The 20,567-nt window shown below is 41.9% G+C and overlaps 1 protein-coding gene across 1 annotated transcript; it reads left to right on the forward strand.

Moving 5' to 3' along the window:
- Positions 1-1,651: 1,651 nt before the first annotated feature.
- Positions 1,652-14,930, forward strand: LOC106598043 (zinc transporter ZIP4-like). Its single transcript, XM_045709304.2, has 12 exons — positions 1,652-2,008; positions 3,464-3,760; positions 3,963-4,155; positions 5,280-5,497; positions 6,705-6,876; positions 7,965-8,137; positions 9,027-9,209; positions 11,111-11,206; positions 11,733-11,796; positions 13,173-13,325; positions 13,644-13,831; positions 14,189-14,930. Exons 1-12 carry the CDS (start codon positions 1,706-1,708, stop codon positions 14,315-14,317), a joined length of 2,169 nt encoding a protein of 722 aa, XP_045565260.2. The 5' UTR covers positions 1,652-1,705; the 3' UTR covers positions 14,318-14,930.
- The last annotated feature ends 5,637 nt before the right edge of the window (positions 14,931-20,567 follow it).

Here is a 20,567-nt window from a genome sequence, read left to right on the forward strand (position 1 = left end):
TATATGGAGAATTGTCTACAGGAGCAGTAGAACATTATTTTTCATGAATTAAATGAAGGGGAGGGGAGGCATTTTTTCACTTTCAGCACCTGCCCCACCAAAGGTCTGTGCCAACCCTGCTGACCCTGCCCCACCAAAGGTCTGTGCCAACCCTGCTGACCCTGCCCCACCAAAGGTCTGTGCCAACCCTGCTGACCCTGCCCCACCAAAGGTCTGTGCCAACCCTGCTGACCCTGCCCCACCAAAGGTCTGTGCCAACCCTGCTGACCCTGCCCCACCAAAGGTCTGTGCCAACCCTGCTGACCCTGCCCCACCAAAGGTCTGTGCCAACCCTGCTGACCCTGCCCCACCAAAGGTCTGTGCCAACCCTGCTGACCCTGCCCCACCAAAGGTCTGTGCCAACCCTGCTGACCCTGCCCCACCAAAGGTCTGTGCACAACCCTGCTGACCCTGCCCCACCAAAGGTCTGTGCCAACCCTGCTGACCCTGCCCCACCAAAGGTCTGTGCCAACCCTGCTGACCCTGCCCCACCAAAGGTCTGTGCCAACCCTGCTGACCCTGCCCCACCAAAGGTCTGTGCACAACCCTGCTGACCCTGCCCCACCAAAGGTCTGTGCCAACCCTGCTGACCCTGCCCCACCAAAGGTCTGTGCCAACCCTGCTGACCCTGCCCCACCAAAGGTCTGTGCACAACCCTGCTGAACATGATGTTATTTCATCCAAATATGTTCAAAGTGACATAGGTGGCAAACTACTGTAGGCCAACTTTGAGTACCTGATTTGGATGTTCATGCTTACATCTAAAGACCCTTCAAACAGCTTCATGTTGACTTGGAGATGGGTGATCTCCCCCTCATTTCCTGCTGACCATTGACACAAGGATGTGTTTGGTAGTTCTGCCAGACCAGCCTCACCTGGCCCAGTCACTGATGTGGTGTAGAGTGAAGTCATCAGTCCATTAATCATTGTGGGTAGGGCCCGGAGTTTCTCTTAGCCATGGTCAGGAAAAACTATTGGCCTTTAAATATGAAACCCAATCATCCAGTCACACGGTCAGAGCATATGTTGAATGATGTCCATGGAAAGTACTTTTATTCCACAGAATGGTTATACATGGAGAATGGGGCCTCTGAATTGATTCATCAATAAATGTCCTAAACTGTGTTGGTTGTTTCTCAAAATATATCCTTCAATTCATGTATTAGTATACATGTTTTACAAAAAGGTTCTGTAGAAATGTGTATTATTTGTTTTGTTTCTACACTGTCAGTAATTCTTTGTTACATGTTTATTCATTTTCCCAATACACAATATTTAATATATGGGAATGTTAGCTAATATATTAGATATATTCACCACTGGAGAGAGAGCAGGGAAGGCTCATCATCAGGGTATTGGTCACCATTGAGGATGTAAGTGAAATCAGTTGGCACAAATATTTTGCCTGTATTCCTAGCAACATGTCTTATTGACATAACTCTTGCCATTATGTCAGCTGATGCTGAGTGTACATTGAAGACAGGTGATTTTGGACCTGTACCCCTTATTCAGGGTGAACTGCAATGGTTTCCTATTTATGGACTGGTAGAGAAGCGCAACTCACCTCTGGACCAATCAAAGACGAGCTAACAGGTCAAGGAAATCTCTAACTTAGCTGATTTATAGATAGCTGTTTGGTGAACTTAAAACCGTGTGTGGACTGCATATGCGCCACTCGGAATCATCTCTTTCTATAAACTCACTGTTTTTGCACTTTTTATTTTATTTTTTTAAAGAGGATTTATATTTTAATAGAACAATGGAAACTGTATATAGGTATTTTCCCGTTATTCTCCTATGTCTGAGTTTTCACCTATTCAGCTATGCGTGGTGTTCACCTATGGATGTATATGGGAAAGTGGTGGAGCTCGTTTCGCCAGGAGAGGAATACCTGGATGAAATGTCAGTTCGCTCCTTTTTCAAACTGTTGGAGAAGCGTGTGCAGTGCCCTGGTGTGTCGTGTGAAAAGGTAACTTTTTTCTTACACTCGCTTCAACTTGGTTTTAGGAAAGGTCGAGGTCCAACCTGCACCTGTTACTGTGCCGTGCGCTACACACAATGGAATACAGCAATGTACATTTATCATAGTGCTTTTTCAGACCTAGTTTGTTAAGCCTAAATCTGTATTTTTTTTATTTTTATTGACCAGTCTCTAACAAAGTATTTTTTTATTGATACATATATCGTGAGCACTGAGCAATTCAAAAGTTGAATGCGTGCTCCATAATAATAATAATAATAATTATTATTATAATTATAATTATAATTATAATAATAATAATTATATGATAATGATAACAATAATGATTCTGGCTATTATTATGTAGGTATTATATAGAGAGAATACACGACGTCGTCATTGCAGATTGTTTTGTACCAGATTTATTAAAATCATTATGTTCTACCAATGACGTAAAACACCTGATCAATATTTATCAAATTCCATGTGTTAGGGTATTATCATAGATTATAGCAATGGCTTTGACTTAAATGGCTAATGTGTAAAAAAAAAAAAAATACTTAAAAAAATATATCGTGGTTGTTTTACCCTATTACTGTGCAGCCTGTTTAAACGTCTTAATGACTGGGCATTCTGTTTTATTTAATACATTCGATGTAAAAAATTAAAATGACTCTGTCCATCATGCCAATGCACCACAAGTACTCCAATAAGTGTTCATTTTAGTTTCATTTGATTACAGTAGAAAAACATGTAAACATACATTTTTTTTCTGTTGTTCAGACATTGAAGGCCTTGGACTTTACCTGGCAAGTGTAATCTGCCCTTGTGACCATGTAGAGGACGTTTTCTATCACACGTTATGTGAGAGATGTGTTATCAATTGGCCAAACATGTTTGGGACTAACACTAATGATCAGTAGTTAGACGGCATGTTCTGCTAATACAACAATGGCTCGAGATCTTACTCATACGTGGTCATGGTACTGGAGAATCAGGAAGAAGTCTGCACACTTCCAGTGAGATGCACATTTATTTTAATAGATACGGAGCTTTCGGTCAGTCGACCTTCATCAAGCTCAGGCTCTTTTAAAAGAAATGTGCATCTGACTTAAAGTGTGTCAAGACTTTTTTTCTTCTGTTTCTCCAGTTTAGCATTTTGCCTCCAGCACCTTCACTAATCGGTTCTGGGTTTCTGGTAGACTCTACAGAATAATCTGTTAGATAATAGGCCAAGTCACTGTATGTCCTGACTCAAAAAGCCTGAGAATAGCTGTTAAAGATCAGAAAATTAGATTTTTATTTTCTCACGTTCACCCAACCCAAACTCCTTTAGCTTTGTGGTCATAATGACTGACTATACAAGACCCTACGTTGGTTTTCTCTCATTAAATTAGGCCTATATTTGTACTGAGTAAATAAATAATCTCCATGAAACACTGAAGCCACCCTGCTTGTTTCTAGTGCCTGTCTGTGCAGTCAGTAGACCAGCTGGTGGGTAACTTCACCAGCACTGGTGGTCTCCTTCACAACGAGGGCTTCTTCAGAGTAGCGGCAGGATGCTGCCTGTACCTCGGCTCTCCCTCAGAGGCCTGCTCTGCCGTGAGGGCAGGGAGGTGGGGGGACGAGACGGACCACTTCATCCATGAGATCACAGGCTATGACCATGGGGATGGACACGGAGACATGGAGAGCAGTGGGATAGAAACACTGCTCCATAACTTGAAGAAGCACTACAAGCCTGATCAGCAGTACGACCAGGTTGGTGCTGCTGTGTTAATAAGAATGGCAACACATTTTATAAACTCTACCTTTCTAAGGTTGTGCAACAGAAAACCAATGAACTACTGTTAGCAACAGTGACCTGTTTTCTAACAAAGTCATTTGAGTAGATTTGTTTCAACAAAATATTTCTATTCTATTCAACGGTGTGTGTTTGTCCCGTGTTATCGTGGTCATTTAGCACTGTCTTACTGGTCAAGATATCTTGGAGGAGATGAATGATGGTGGCCCACACAACATGGATGTGGTGTTTGGATACATAGTTTACCATGCTTTGCGAGGTGACTGCATGACTGCCAGAGCACTGCCTGAAGAAGACTACTTTCTGGATTTCATATTCAACTCCTTCGGTTCTGACAACATTACCATACACGGTACAGTAAGAAACAACTATTCCTGTGTATACAAAATGTCCGTGCTGTAATATTGCCTCATTACAAACTACTATCCCTATTTAGTATGAATCATTTTCCTCGCACTGTTTCGTTTTATTATTATTACAGTACAGCCAGGAGCATTACTCATGCTCCTGGCTGTACTGTAACATCAACCCACTCATTAATCCATCTTGTGCAATACATAGTTCATCATTCATTTAGCATGACGCTATTAATGTTATCCTCTACCCCTATGTTAATGTTACCCTCAAACCCTATGTTAATGTTACCCTCAAACCCTATGCTATAACCCCATGAAGCCTGGATAATGAGAGTTTATATTGCTGTTCCCCAATGGCCTAATATGCTCTTCCACCATATTACTGTTCCTCAATGGTCTGCTAATAAACTCTACCAGCATATTAATGTTCCTCAATGGCCTGTTAATATACTCTACCACCATATTACTGTTCCTCAATGGCCTGCTAATATACCCTACCACCATATTACTGTTCCTCAATGGTCTGCTAATATACTCCACCAGCATATTACTGTTCCTCAATGGCCTGTTAATATACTCTACCACCATATTACTGTTCCTCAATGGCCTGCTAATATACTCTACCACCATATTACTGTTCCTCAATGGTCTGCTAATATACACTACCAGCATATTACTGTTCCTCAATGGCCTGCTAATATACTCTACCACTATATTACTGTTCCTCAATGGCCTGCTAATATACTCTACCAGCATATTACTGTTCCTCAATGGCCTGCTAATATACTCTACCACCATATTACTGTTCCTCAATGGCCTGCTAATATAGTCTACCACCATATTACTGTTCCTCAATGGCCTAATATACTCTACCAGCATATTACTGTTCCTCAATGGCCTGCTAATATACTCTACCACCATATTACTGTTCCTCAATGGCCTGCTAATATAGTCTACCACCATATTACTGTTCCTCAATGGCCTGCTAATATACTCTACCAGCATATTACTGTTCCTCAATGGCCTGCTAATATACTCTACCACTATATTACTGTTCCTCAATGGCCTGCTAATATACTCTACCACCAACTAACCATATCATTGTGATTAATCTCTGTAGAGCTGGAAGGTCTTATGAAGAGCCTGCAACTGGGTGGAATCCACGAAGAGGATCAAGAGGGACACAAAGATGACCATGGTCACGATGACCACATTGACCATGACCATAGTGACCACAGTACTGTTAGCAAGGGTCGTGGGGGTCGAAGTGGAGGTGATGCCTTCAGGAAGAGTCATGAGGAGGGGTACCACCAGAGGAACATCAGCAGCTGGGAACTGGTAATTGTTATACTCAACCACCATGGTGCTTTGTCTGTAATTAGGTCAAGGCCATCGCTCCAATCTCCTGAAGAGACCTTCAGGGGCTTAACGACGCACGCATGCATGCACGCACGCACACACAGGCTCCTTCACTCTGACTCATTATCAGACTGCTAAACCCCTGCTGTCCGCTGCATCTCCAGTGCATTACAATGAGCCTCAGATGTGCAGTAGATGGCCTGAGCTATTGGCAGCTGTAGGATTCTCCCCATGGTAATATCTATATTAGAGAAATCTGAATGAGAAGGAACACTGCTGAGGGATAATAACATGTTACTTGTAATATATTGGTCCCCACTTTGTGAATGGCCAATGACATCTTACTGTCAGTCAATCAGTTAGCGACAAGGAGTGTCAATTCAAAGAATAGGCCAATGGACTTTGGTCAAAAGTTGTGCACTACAAAGGGAGTAGTGATCCATTTGGGACACAGTATTCTGACAGAGGTATATTAATTGAAGAATTCATTTGCACTTCCATTTTACACTGACACACGGCACTGTATTTTCAACTGTAGCAATTACCACATATCGGGGGCGATACATATTCTGTGACGGAAAGTGGTTTTTTGAAATATTGCTTGTTTCCTCCACGCAGATGTGTTTCAGCCGTGTTTCTTCCACGTAGATGTTTCAGTCCTGTTTTCTCCACATAGACGTGTTTCAGCCCTGTTTTCTCCACGTTGACGTGTTTCAGCCCTGTTTTCTCCACGCTGATGTGTTTCAGCCCTGTTTTCTCTACGCTGACGTGTTTCAGCACTGTTTTCTCCACGCTGACGTGTTTCAGCCCTGTTTTCTCCACGCTGACGTGTTTCAGCCCTGTTTTCTCCACGCTGACGTGTTTCAGCCCTGTTTTCTCCACGCTGACGTGTTTCAGCCCTGTTTTCTCCACGCTGACGTGTTTCAGCCCTGTTTTCTCCACGCTGACGTGTTTCAGCCCTGTTTTCTCCACGCTGACGTGTTTCAGCCCTGTTTTCTCCACGCTGACGTGTTTCAGCCCTGTTTCCTCCACGCTGACGTGTTTCAGCCCTGTTTTCTCCACGCTGACGTGTTTCAGCCCTGTTTTCTCCACGCTGACGTGTTTCAGCCCTGTTTTCTCCACGCTGATGTGTTTCAGCCCTGTTTTCTCCACGCTGACGTGTTTCAACCCTGTTTCCTCCACGTAGACGTGTTTCAGCCCGGAGGAGCTGATAAAGATCCATGGGCTGAATGGATCTAGCCTGTCCAGGTCTGACGTGGCCCGGCTCAGCCCAGCCCTGGTCCAGCAGCTCCTCAGTGGTGCCTGCAACAGCATCTCTCCCCCCACTGGACCATTAGACCAGCTCAGCACAACAGAGAGTGAGTGAACTACTACAGTTCTATCCACTGTGATTCTGCATTGTGTGCTCTTGTGATTGATCTATTGATTGCTACAGTACACTCTATATTCAACACTCATTCCTTTCCTTTTGATACAGAAAGTCCCTTTCCTGCCTGTTAATTTTTTTTATGATAAAGGAATTATAGAGAGGCTATGCAGAAATACATTTCTTATGTTTGTAAATATGAATGCTCCAAAATTCTAAATCACAAAACTTTAGGCTGTAGGCCAAAAATACTAGAGCCTATTTCATTCGGTAGGACTAGAGCCTATTGCACTCAGTAGGACTAGAGCCTATTTCATTCAGTAGGACTAGAGCCTATTTCATTCAGTAGGACTAGAGCCTATTGCATTCGGTAGGACTAGAGCCTATTGCATTCGGTAGGACTAGAGCCTATTGCATTCGGTAGGACTAGAGCCTATTGCATTTGGTAGGACTAGAGCCTATTGCATTCGGTAGGACTAGAGCCTATTGCATTCGGTAGGACTAGAGCCTATTGCACTCGGTAGGACTAGAGCCTATTGCACTCGGTAGGACTAGAGCCTATTGCACTCGGTAGGACTAGAGCCTATTGCACTCGGTAGGACTAGAGCCTATTGCACTCGGTAGGACTAGAGCCTATTGCATTCGGTAGGACTAGAGCCTATTGCATTCGGTAGGACTAGAGCCTATTGCATTCGGTAGGACTAGAGCCTATTGCATTCGGTAGGACTAGAGCCTATTGCATTCGGTAGGACTAGAGCCTATTGCATTCGGTAGGACTAGAGCCTATTGCATTCGGTAGGACTAGAGCCTATTGCATTCGGTAGGACTAGAGCCTATTGCATTCGGTAGGACTAGAGCCTATTGCATTCGGTAGGACTAGAGCCTATTGCACTCGGTAGGACTAGAGCCTATTGCACTCGGTAGGACTAGAGCCTATTGCACTCGGTAGGACTAGAGCCTATTTCAAGCATAATCAGACAATGTATTATCTAACAGACCTTTGTGGCTTGACTGATTGGCTTCAGTCTGGCACTGTTATTATATTTGTAACCCCTTAATGTTAATTCTCTCTCCCCACAGAGTTTGCGTATGCCTCCATAGCCAATCTGCTGATCTGTCTGGCCGCCCTGGTTGGCGTTATGGTGCTGCTGTGTACCTCCTGCAGCAGTGTCTTCCAGCTCGTCATCCAGTTCTGTGTCAGCCTGGCCGTTGGCTCCCTCACTGGGGACGCCCTGTTGCACCTCCTGCCTATGGTGAGCACCACAGTACCATATCCACATCACTGAGCCCAGCTGATTCAAGCTGATCTACGCTGTACTGGCCTGGTTATGCATCCATCATAGGTGCTGGAATGTCCAATGTGAAAAGAAAACCACTTATCTAGCCAGCCAGACCTCTTCCTCCTCAACACTTCATTAAAGTGTTGTGGTTAATGTCAGTGCAACCCAATAATCAGCCAGATGTCTGAGAGACCTCATGATAAGTCAGAGCAACACATACAGTAGTCCCATCTGATGCTTCCTAGCCTTATTTCCCCCAGGGCAGAAGTCTGGAGGGGATACTTCCTGCTGCTGCAGCTCAATCCATTTAGATCCATCATGTCAACATCGCAGGGCGAAGTATTAGCAGGCTGTCACACCCTGTCATCACTTACAGTGTCAAATAATAACGGCGTGATTTAAGGAACAAGAACGACCCCTTCAGATCGGGCAAACAGAGAAATGGCCCCATGTTCCTTCAGGGAACTTTAGGTTATTACAAAGCCAATGATAAGAGCAACATAACAATGTGTCCCAATGGTCCGACATGATTTCTTATCTTCCTCTCCTTCTCAACCACTTATTAAGAGGACTTGATTGGTTAAAGCAATATGGTGGATAGGTTCTGGTCTCCACTCTAGACTTTCATCTGTCAGTAGTGAGTGAAGGAGGCCATTTCAGAGTAATGGACCCTGCACAGGTTGATTGCATCGCCAGTATTTGGTCTTGTGTAGTATATTACACTTTACTTGAACCTGCCTTCATAAGAGCTACGTAACACTGTCAAAACAATGACATAACACTGTCATTACAATGACATAACACTGTCATTGGGCTGACTGTGTCAGACTGGGTTGTGACTGTGTTTCCTCTGTTGGTTCAGTTCCTAGGCCTCCATGTTCACAGTGACGGATCGGACCACAGCCACTCAGAGGAGGTTCCAGACTACATCTGTAAGATACTGGTGATGATGGCTGGCATCTACTGCTTCTATCTCATGGAGACTATCTTCTCCATCATCACCACTCACAAGGACAGCCATCACCATTCCCTGCATCACCATGAGGTAAGTAGTGTCTCATCTGGGCTGTGTTCAGTAGGGCACGATGTAGCAAAATGTGTTGCAACAGGAAACAAAAATCAGGGTTCTTATTGGACACGTTCAGGTGGTACCTTCCCATTTCACACTGTTTCTAAACCTTATCTCCTTACTGAACACCTCCGTTCTGTCAGCTTACAGGTTCGGTGGATCCATGGTGAAAAGAAATTCCACACACGTACACCTCCAATACACCTTTTTAATAAAGTGCAATGTTTCGGTCAAATAAATTGATCAGGTCTTACTGGTTCCAAAATGTGAGAATTGTTAGCTATCACCGGTAGATACAGTTGAAGTCAGAAGTTTACATACACCTTAGCCAAATACATTTAAACTCAGTTTTTCACAATTCCCGACATTTAATCCTAGTAAAAATTCCCTGTCTCTGGTCAGTTAGGATCACCACTTTATTTTAAGAATGTGAAATGTCAGAATAATAGTAGAGAGTGATTTATTTCAGCTTTTATTTCTTTCATCACATTTCCAGTGGGTCAGAAGTTTACATACACTCAATTATTATTTGGTAGCATTGCCTTTAAATTGTTTAACCTCGGTCAAACGTTTCGGGTAGCCTTCCATAAGCTTCCCACAGTTAGTTGGGTGAATTTTGGCCCATTCCTCCTGACAGAGCTGGTGTAACTGAGTCAGGTTTGTAGGCCTCCTTGCTCACACACGCTTTTTCAGTTCTGCCCACAAATGTTCTATAGGATTGAGTTCAGGGCTTTTTGATGGCCACTCCAATACCTTGACGTTGTTGTCCTTAAGCCATTTTGCCACAACTTTGGAAGTATGCTTGGGGTCATTGTCCATCTGAAAGACCCATTTGCGACCAAGCTTTAACTTCCTGACTGACGTCTTGAGATGTTGCTTCAATATATATATATAATTTTCCTTGCTAATGATGCCATCTATTTTATGAAGTGCACCAGTCCCTCCTGCTGCAAAGCACCCCCACAACATGATGCTGCCACTCCCTTGCTTCATGGTTGGGATGGCGTTCTTTGGCTTGCAAGCCTGCCCCTTTTCCTCCAAACATAGCGATGATCATTATGGCTAAACAGTTCTATTTTTGTTTCGTCAGACCAGAGGACATTTCTCCAAAAAGTACGATCTTTGTCCCCATGTGCAGTTGCAAACCGTAGTCTGGCTTTCTTGTGGCGGTTTTGGAGCAGTGGCTTCTTCCTTGCTGAGTGGCCTTTCAGGTTCTGTCGATATAGGACTCGTTTTACTGTGGATATACTTTTGTACCTGTTTCCACTCCTTCCTGAGTGGTATGACGGCTGCGCGGTCCTATGGTGTTTATACTTGCGTACTATTGTTTGTACAGATGAACGTGGTACCTTCAGGCATTTGGAAATTGCTCCCAAGGATGAAACATTTTTTTTCTTAGGTCTTGGCTGATTTATTTTGATTTTCCTATGATGTCAAGCAAAGAGGCACTGAGTTTGAAGGTAGGCCTTGAAATACATCCACAGGTACACCTCCAATTGACTCAAATGATGTCAATTAGCATATCAGAAGCTTCTAAAGCCATGACATCATTTTCTGGAATTTTCCAAGCTGTTTAAAGGCACAGTCAACTTAGTGTATGTAAACGTCTGACCCACTGGAATTGTGATACAATGAATTATAAGTGAAATAATCTGTCTGTAAACAATTGTTGAAAATTACTTGTGTCATACACAAAGTAGATGTCCTAACCGACTTTCCAAAACTATAGTTTGTTAACAATACATTTGTGGAGTGGTTGAAAAACGAGTTTTAATGACTCCAAGCTAAGTGTATGTAAACTTCCGTCTTCAACTGTACATGTTCTTTGTTGTGATGTTCCGGGCACAGACCGATACATTGTGCCATTGTGTTTCCAGGAGGGGTCTGAGCCCCATCACTGTGATCATGGTAAAGTCCTGGAGATGTACATGCAGGAGAAAAAGAACAAGCAGTCCATCTCACAGACTGACCTGGTAGGTTCTGTACCACTTATTCACAGACTGACCTGGTAGGTTCTGTACCACTTATTCACAGACTGAACTGGTAGGTTCGGTACCACTTATTCACAGACTGACCTGGTAGGTTCTGTACCACTTATTCACAGATACATCTGGTAGGTTCTGTACCACTTATTCACAGATACATCTGGTAGGTTCTGTACCACTTATTCACAGATACATCTGGTAGGTTCTGTACCACTTATTCACAGATACATCTGGTAGGTTCTGTACCACTTATTCACAGATACATCTGGTAGGTTCTGTACCACTTATTCAAAGACACACCTGTGATATTCTAAACCCTCTGTCCTCTCTCTTGGAGATCTGAGTCAGACAGAGGTCCATGACTGAACAGCCAGTAAAGCTGTGTTTTTACCTGACACAGTATGTAGTCTCAAGTCTTTACTACCCGTGTCTCTGAACACCTTGTCCTCCACTAACTTGTTCACACCTGCTATAATTCCGATGTTATACTTCTGTAAAATTCTGATCCTAAAAGGTTGTAAGTGAGCACAGTGAGGACACAGAGGAAGCCTTTCCAGAAATAAACCAACGCTCAAGAGGTAAGATAGACAACCCAAGTCATCAGGTCATCTGACAGTCAGGGTGTTCACTGGAAAGCTGATATACTGTGAACTTACTAGTCAAGTCTAGTCAATGTTTACACACATTCAGCGTGACAAAGGGTAATGTGCACCAAAGAGCTTTGTTCATTTACATGAGGAACAGCAATAAAGGGATTCATTACTACAGGGGTACAACGCTTTAGCTGCAGATGCACCCAAAAACACTCTGTCATATCATTGTAAATGATAATATAAACAGTGACAACAATTTATTTATCTGACATGATTAAAATGAGACATCATCCTTTATGTAATCTTTATAAACAATTCAAGCACAATATTCAATGGTGTAGTTGTAGTCACTCTACAGTATAACCGCTAGCTTGCCAGTTCCTACCAGTGTAAAAATACTTTAAAGTACTAGTTAAGTAGTTTCTTGGGGTATCTGTACTTTACTTTACTATTTATATTTTTGCCAAATTTTACTTCACTACATTCCTAAAGAAAATAATGTACTTTTTACTTTTTATTTTCCCTGACACCTAAAAGTGCTCGTTACATTTTGACCCAAAAAATTGTCCATTTGACGCACTTAGTAAGAGAACATCCCTGGTCATCCCTACTGCCTCTGATCTGGCGGAATCACTTAACACAAATGTTTTGTTTGTAAATAACGTCTGAGTGTTGGAGTGTGCCTGTGGCTATAAGTACTTTTTCTTTTAAAAACATGAAAATTGTGCCATCTGGTTTGCTTAATATAAAGAATTTGAAATGATTTATACTTTTACTTTTCATACTTAAGTATATTTGAGCAATTACATTTACTTTTGATACTGAAGTATATTTAAAACCAAATACTTTGACTTTTACTCAAGTAGTATTTTACTGGGTGACTTTCACTTTTACTTGAATCACTTTCTATTAATGTATCTTTACTTTTACTCAAGTAGGACAATTTAGTACTTTTTCCACCACTGGTTCCTACAGATGTAGGATCTTAATTTGATCACCCTGTTCTTGCAGGAAATGCAAACATTAAGTAAATTTAAGGTTTAAAAAGACTTCTAAAGTTTGTAATTTCCACTTTAAAATGTCAGACTTGATTTGTCCTAACTAAAAATGTATCAATCCCTACAAAAATGTCCATTAATTATAATCCACACAATAATTCATATTTCCTGTTGCTACAGGATACCTTTCCTGCTGTGAGAAACTGGTCAAATGAAGATCCTAATGGCATTGGCTAATCCAATACTGCTGTTATTGTGAAATATGAATTTAGACACATGATTAACAATAGCCAAATTTGACTTTACTTCTTTAGACGACTGAACCTTTCTCTGAGTTTCCCTTCTGTCTCTCCCCTCTACTAGAACAGCGTCTGCTACCCTACATGGTTACCATAGGGGACGCGATACATAACTTTGCCGATGGCCTGGCTATCGGTGCGGCCTTTTCTGTTTCCTGGAATTCCGGCCTTGCCACGTCTTTGGCTGTGTTCTGTCATGAGTTGCCTCACGAACTGGGTGAGTGTTGTACTGACTGACGCCTCTAGTTGGCCATGTTGAAGGAGGTCTTTAGGGAATGTGACCCAGCCACATTGGTACTTCAGATGTTTCTTTATATCAAGTATATTTGAGCAGCGTCTGTTTGATTTCAGAACAATATTTTTTCATTTCAAACAGTCAAGTATTAGAATGGATGAATAGTAGTGCTAGATGATTAGCCACGTCTTCTCTCTCTATACAGATTCCTATTCACACAATCCCTCCAATGGCATCAACCTAAGACCTACATTTTATCACTGGCGTCCCTTTTAAACCTCTCCATCCTACATCTCCCAGGTGATTTTGCAATCCTGCTGCACAGCGGGTTGTCAGTGAAGAAGGCCTTGATGCTGAACGTGGGCAGTGCCCTCACATCCTTCATCGGACTCTACATTGCCCTCACCGTCTCTACTGACCTGGCCACCAAGCAGTGGATCGCGGCCATCACCTCTGGTCTCTTCCTGTATGTGGGTCTGGCTGATATGGTTAGTACACTAGTTTTACCACATTCTCAAACAGGCTGTGAGGAATTGCTTCTTTGGGCTTCTCTTCAAATGAGAGTCTATCGCACAAATTGTTCAAATGACCCTTCGCTAAGCCCCGCCGCCTTGGTTACTGTTGCAACTTCAGACAACATTTTCCCCGGGAAGCCCAATTATGACTTGGGCCTTGAGTGTCTCCTGGCTATGTCACCTGACCAGGAAGAGCTCTGACCCCTAGTTATGGCACAGTTGCTCCTATGTCTTTCACCAATGCCCTAATGCCTATCTTTCTCTGTAAATATGCTATATTTGGACAAGGAGTTAAATGCAGTGGATTGTCTTGCTTCTTTCTCCTCCCAGCTCCCAACCATGATCCATGCGGACAACCGTAGGCCCTGGCTCATGTTCCTTCTCCAGAACTTAGGACTGCTGTCTGGCTGGGGCATCCTGTTGCTCCTCTCTCTGTATGAGGAAAAGATTGGCTTCTAGAGCCTCCTAGTCCTCACACTGTACAGTACAATGCAATGGATTTGTATACAATTACAAATTACACTGTATGTAAACTATTCTATATTTGACCTGTTTTGATATATTTAATTTAACACGCTTGATCATTCTATATGATACACGATTTCCTCAAAATGACTTTGTAGATGATATATGAGATTATAGTCTAGTTCTGTTGTATCTAGCACATAGAAGTGCATTATGTTGGTGTTCAGTATGATCCTGCTGTTGGTGGTAATGTTACTGTTTGAAAGGATTTCATCTGTATGCGATTAGTTCAAACTGTAATTTATACCACCGATATTTCTAGTGGGACTCACAGATCCTCAGCCTACTGCCTTTGTAATTGCCACATCTTTTGTATAACCACATACCATAACAGTGTGACTGTGCAGGGAAGTAGGTAGATTCTATTTTAATTAGTGATCGGGTGAAGTGTGTAGTTAGCGGTAATGCAGAGGTTGACAGTGGATGTATACATGTGAGAATGTGACATGTTTAGATTTGTCTTTACTTTTGTCATATGTGTATTTTTACTTATGTGCCACCAATCCCACAAAACCCCAAAAAGTAATAAAATACGCCAAGAAAATAATTATTATGATACATGTTGTTTCTCTATAGCTTTCCTTGTTTAACTATATAATGCTTTCCAGCTGCAGTATTTTTCATTCTGTCCAGTCTACCACTCAAGAGAATTCCCTGTAAATGGATACAGGAAATAACCTCCTATGATACTTGGTTATCTGACATGATTAGTTACGTCGGCAGTTTCACTGTTCAGAGTCCACACTGTGAAGACAGACCGCTCAAATCCATGGATCACAACTTCTGATCAATCAGAGGTGGACCCTCATTTTTAAAAATCTTTTACGGTAGATCACCAGTCAGCATGGTGCTTTACTGTAGTTTGTCTGATTACCACGAGGAGTTATAAAGAAGGGTTGGTACAGCAAAGTATATCAGCAGAGATGACAGGCATTGTGGATTCCATTTGATAAAATGGCCATAGTAACAGTCAGAGTAAGGAAGTGGAGGAGCTATATGTCAAGGCATTGACATGCCTCCCAAATGGCACCCTATTGCCTACTTGGTGGACCACTTTTAACCAGAGTCCTGGTCAAAAGTAGTGCACTATATAGGGAATAGGGTGCCATTTGTGAGGCACACATAGAGTTTCTGGTCCATACAGTATGACCAACAGTAAAGAGCAAGGGCATTAGGGGCGTGTTCCCGCATACAGAACACTCCACACAGGTATGACCGTAAGTCCAAGGGAGTTAAGTGGATAAGACGGATGACTTAGCAGCCATATGATAAATATTTACAATCATCTCTATGCACACCAGAGCTACAGATAAGATTAGAGGTTTATATCACTCATCTTTATTGTTTTTAAATAAAATGGTTAAGTTAATAAAAAATACTAATAACATACATTTTAGTCATTTAGCAGACACTCTTATCCAGAGCGACTTACAGTAGTGAATGCATACATTTTTTTCTTCTTCTCCGTACTGGTCCCCCGTGAGAATCGAACCCACAACCCTGGTGTTGCAAACACCATGCTCTACCAACTGAGCCACACGGGACCTATAAGATGCATGTGTTTGTTTAGAAGCATCACCATATTATGTCAGTGGCCTAGAGAAAGAGATCCCAGCTGTTTAGGCTTCTTCATCATAAACTACTATAATCATCCCTTATGGTTTGACTGTCTCAGCTTCGGTCCTGTTGTCTCTTAGTTCCTGTCCTGTTTTCTCTTAGTTCCTGTCCTGTTTTCTCTTAGTTCCTGTCCTGTTTTCTCTTAGATTTCTCTTAGTTCCTGTCCTGTTTTCTCTTAGATTTCTCTTAGCTTCTGTCCTGTTTTCTCTTAGTTCCTGTCCTGTTTTCTCTTAGATTTCTCTTAGTTCCTGTCCTGTTTTCTCTTAGATTTCTCTTAGTTCCTGTCCTGTTTTCTCTTAGTTCCTGTCCTGTTTTCTCTTAGATTTCTCTTAGCTTCTGTCCTGTTTTCTCTTAGTTCCTGTCCTGTTTTCTCTTAGATTTCTCTTAGCTTCTGTCCTGTTTTCTCTTAGTTCCAGTCCTGTTTTCTCTTAGATTTCTCTTAGTTCCTGTCCTGTTTTCTCTTAGATTTCTCTTAGCTTCTGTCCTGTTTTCTCTTAGTTCCAGTCCTGTTTTCTCTTAGATTTCTCTTAGTTCCTGTCCTGTTTTCTCTTAGATTTCTCTTAGTTCCTGTCCTGTTTTCTCTTAGATTTCTCTTAGTTCCTGTCCTGTTTTCTCTTAGATTTCTCTTAGTTCCTGTCCTGTTTTCTCTTAGATTTCTCTTAGTTCCAGTCCTGTTTTCTCTTAGATTTCTCTTAGTTCCTGTCCTGTTTTCTCTTAGATTTCTCTTAGCTTCTGTCCTGTTTTCTCTTAGTTCCAGTCCTGTTTTCTCTTAGTTCCTGTTTTCTCTTAGTTCCTGTCCTGTTTTCTCTTAGTTCCAGTCCTGTTTTCTCTTAGTTCCTGTTTTCTCTTAGTTCCTGTCCTGTTTTCTCTTAGTTCCTGTCCTGTTTTCTATTTGTTTCTTTTTTGTTTGAAAAAGGTCCAGATTAAAATAAATTAATAATAATTTACAAACAACTTTCCAAAGAAAAATACGATTATCAAATATCTGAAAGGGGTGAAGTTATGCTGAGCTACTCATAGGGAGTTGATGATATACATTCAATTTGAACTTTATAGTGAATTGAGGATTTTGTCTCCAACATAAGCGAGGAAAAATGATGTTCCTTATAAATAGGGATTTGTTCATATTGACCACTGGAGGGAGCTCTGAGCCTAATAATGTAATGTCTTTCCTTTTGCCTTGAAATTCACCCCAGACACATGGCCAGAGAGACAGACTTACAGTATCACTGCAGGATGTTTTCTTTCCACAGAAATTACAGATGAGGGTTGTCAACACGTGACAACCCTCATCTGATTATAAGTACATGGTGTTGTAAATAGTGAGGTAAATTGATATTCTTCACAAATCCCTACTATTTTAAAGAGATTAATTTTATTTTTATATAGCATTCACATCTCACATTTCAGTCCACTGCAGTTACAGCAATTTGACAGTTGTTAGAACATTTATCATGGTCCACCTATTATAATTTGACTTTTGCAACTGTAGATGACATGGGCAAAGAAATCCTGCAGAGTATTTCATTGTCAGGCTATTCATAAACTCCTCCCTGTCAAATATTCTCCATGTACAACCTTCTGAAACAAGCATCACAATATGACAATGATGTGACAATACTCTACAAAACAATTTTGATGCAATTGATAAGGTTTTTCTTGATATTTTCTACATTGTAGAATAATAGTGAAGACATCAAAACTATGAAATAACACATGGAATCATGTAGTAACCAAAAAAGTGTTAAACAAATCAAAATATATTTTAGATTCTTCAAAGTAGCCACCCTTTGCCTTGATGACAGCTTTGCATTCTCTACCAGCTTCATGAGGTACGCCTGCCAGTCTTCTCTAGAAAGCACCAATTCATTTATTCATAGACCCCAGTGGCGACCCGTCATTCAGGGCAGGTGGGGCAGACAAAAAAAGAGCCTGTTTTGCATGTTATTTTGGCATTAATACGTGTCACATATCAGTTTGCAAACAAGGTAAAAAATATATACAAATAATTGAGTTAATAAAGCCTCATGTGGGATTGGTGGCACATAAGTCTAATTTTGCTTTCTTGAGTAAGGCAGCTCCAAAATGCAGGTGTTTCAGCCTAGCTCAGTGCTTTCTGTGGTGGTGGGACAGCCAGCAGAAAATACGGAGCATAGGGATTGGTAATGTTTTCTAGTTACGCCGTGATTGGCTCAGTGTTCTGTCACTCATGGGGACACTATGTCACCGCCAAATCTAAGGGTAGACCTTGAAAATTCAAGCCCCTTGGGTGCTGCCATAGAGTTAAATTAGAAGTGCCCATCCAAGAAGACTCAAGGTCATTGGCCACAGATGAAATGTGAGAAAGTCAAATCACGTTATATGTACTGTAGCTTTGATTGGACTGATCATGTCAACATCATACTTTCAAAATCTTAGCTAGCATACATCATCATGAAGGAAGTCGACAATCAACTGGCAAATCCTTTTTAATCCTTGTCAAATTAAGATAAATAATGAAGACAAACAATAGATAAAATGTATCGGTGCTCATCGGCCATTGGACATGAACATTACACAACAAGTTGGAAATCACAAATTCAACAATGAGTGGTTTTGAAGGAATCAGTGGCTAACTGCAAGCATTGCAAAACAATCACTAGCCTGCTATTCAGTGGAGTGGGTGTCCGGTCCCAAGTCTGGGTTTAAGGATCTCTTTTCAAAGCTTAAAATGATAGACATTCAACATTGGCCATACTGTCAATCCAGCATAATTTCTGCAGGCCCTCAAAACAACTGTTACTCGGAACTGGGAAATCTGACTTCAGTGAGTTCAAGACAACTGGGAACTCGGGGAAAAAATGAGCTCCGACTGGGAAAAAAACATTTTGGATGGTCATCCAACTCGGAATTGTAAATCGGGAAGTCGGCCTTTTCTAGAGCTACGACCTGAAGATCACTGACGTCATCATGATTCGACCAGATTTTTTTTCTCCAAGTTCCCAGTTGTTTTGGAAGCACCGTAAGTCCAGAGAATGCCAGACTTTGATGACAACATTTGCTCACGAAGGACCGCCGTGCCACCTTCTTGTTCAAGTGAGCACAGCACAACGAGTCCAAAAAAGGTATTTTATCCTTCTGCATAAATGATGTAATATGCCAGGGAGATATGTATACTCTAGCTAAGAAAGTAATACTAAGTGTATGTTGTGTAGTAAACTGCCCATGTGCCTCACCCTCTTAATTTTGCCTACTTTTCTGACTTGGTGGTGCATATGTAGCCTATAACCTGTTTTAGAGAAATGTAATAATTGAATATTGTAAGAGCTTTCATTGTCTGCTTATATGCCCTCTTTATTTATCCTACGTTTCTGACTCGGTGTACAGGGAGAACGCTGTAAGAACGGCCCATGTTCTGAATTATGTCGCTGTATATTTCAAAGTGCTTAACAAATAGTTATATTGACTACGTCCGTCCTAGCTCGCCCATTGATGTCTTAATCGAAATTACAGATTGCCTCTTATCCGCTTGTCGTACCCTTATGCCATAGTTTGTACATCTCAATTGTTAGTAGAAACTACATTTGTTTAAGCAAGTCAGCCATATCAGCAATGTTTTTTTAAAAGGCAGTAAATGAGGCTGAATGAACTGCTTCACTGCCAGTCAAGGCTCTGCTGATAGCCAGGTGTAGAAGTGGTAAGGTGTTGGGACTGCTTTTGGGACACTGCTGTCGAGACAGCTTTATGTAGGCCCTAGCAGTTTGTGAGCACTCTTTGTCACCATTATAGTGAAATTAATGTATTGTTTATTGTTGTGTAGTGGCTTTGCTGGCACTACACTTCCGTTGCCGACAAAGATGGCCACCTCGCTTCGCGTTCCTAGGAAACTATGCAGTATTTTGCTTTTTTATGTGTTATTTCTTACATTGTTACCCCAGGTAATCTTAGGTTTTATTACATACAGTCGGGAGGAACTATTGGATATAAGAGCAACGTCAACTCACCAACATTACGACCAGAAATACGACTTTCCAGAAGCGGATCCTCTGTTTGGCCTACCACCCAGGACAATGGATCGGATCCCAGCCGGCGACCCAAAACAACGGCGCCGCAGAAGGGGCAGACGGAAAGGTCTTCTGGTCAGGCTCCGTAGACGGGCACATCGCGCACCGCTCCCGAGCATACTACTCGCCAATGTCCAGTCTCTTGACAACAAGGTAGACGAAATCCGAGCAAGGGTAGCATTCCAGAGAGACATCCGAGACTGTAACTTTCTATGTTTCACGGAAACATGGCTCACTCGAGACTGAGTCGGTACAGCCACCTGGTTTCTTCATGCATCGCGCCGACAGAAACAAGCATCTCTCTGGTAAGGAGAAGGGCGGGGGTGTATGCCTTATGATTAACGAGACGTGGTGTGATCATAACAACATACAGGAACTCAAGTCATTTTGTTCACCTGAATTCCTCACTATCAAATGCTGACCACATTATCTACCAAGAGAATTCTCTTCCATTATAATCACAGCCGTGTATATCCCCCCCAAGCAGACACATCGACAGCCCTGAAAGAACTTCAATGGACTCT

The sequence above is a fragment of the Salmo salar genome, chromosome 27, assembly GCF_965601325.2.
Source record: "Salmo salar chromosome 27, fSalSal1, whole genome shotgun sequence".
NCBI classification, from domain to species: Eukaryota; Metazoa; Chordata; class Actinopteri; order Salmoniformes; family Salmonidae; genus Salmo; species Salmo salar.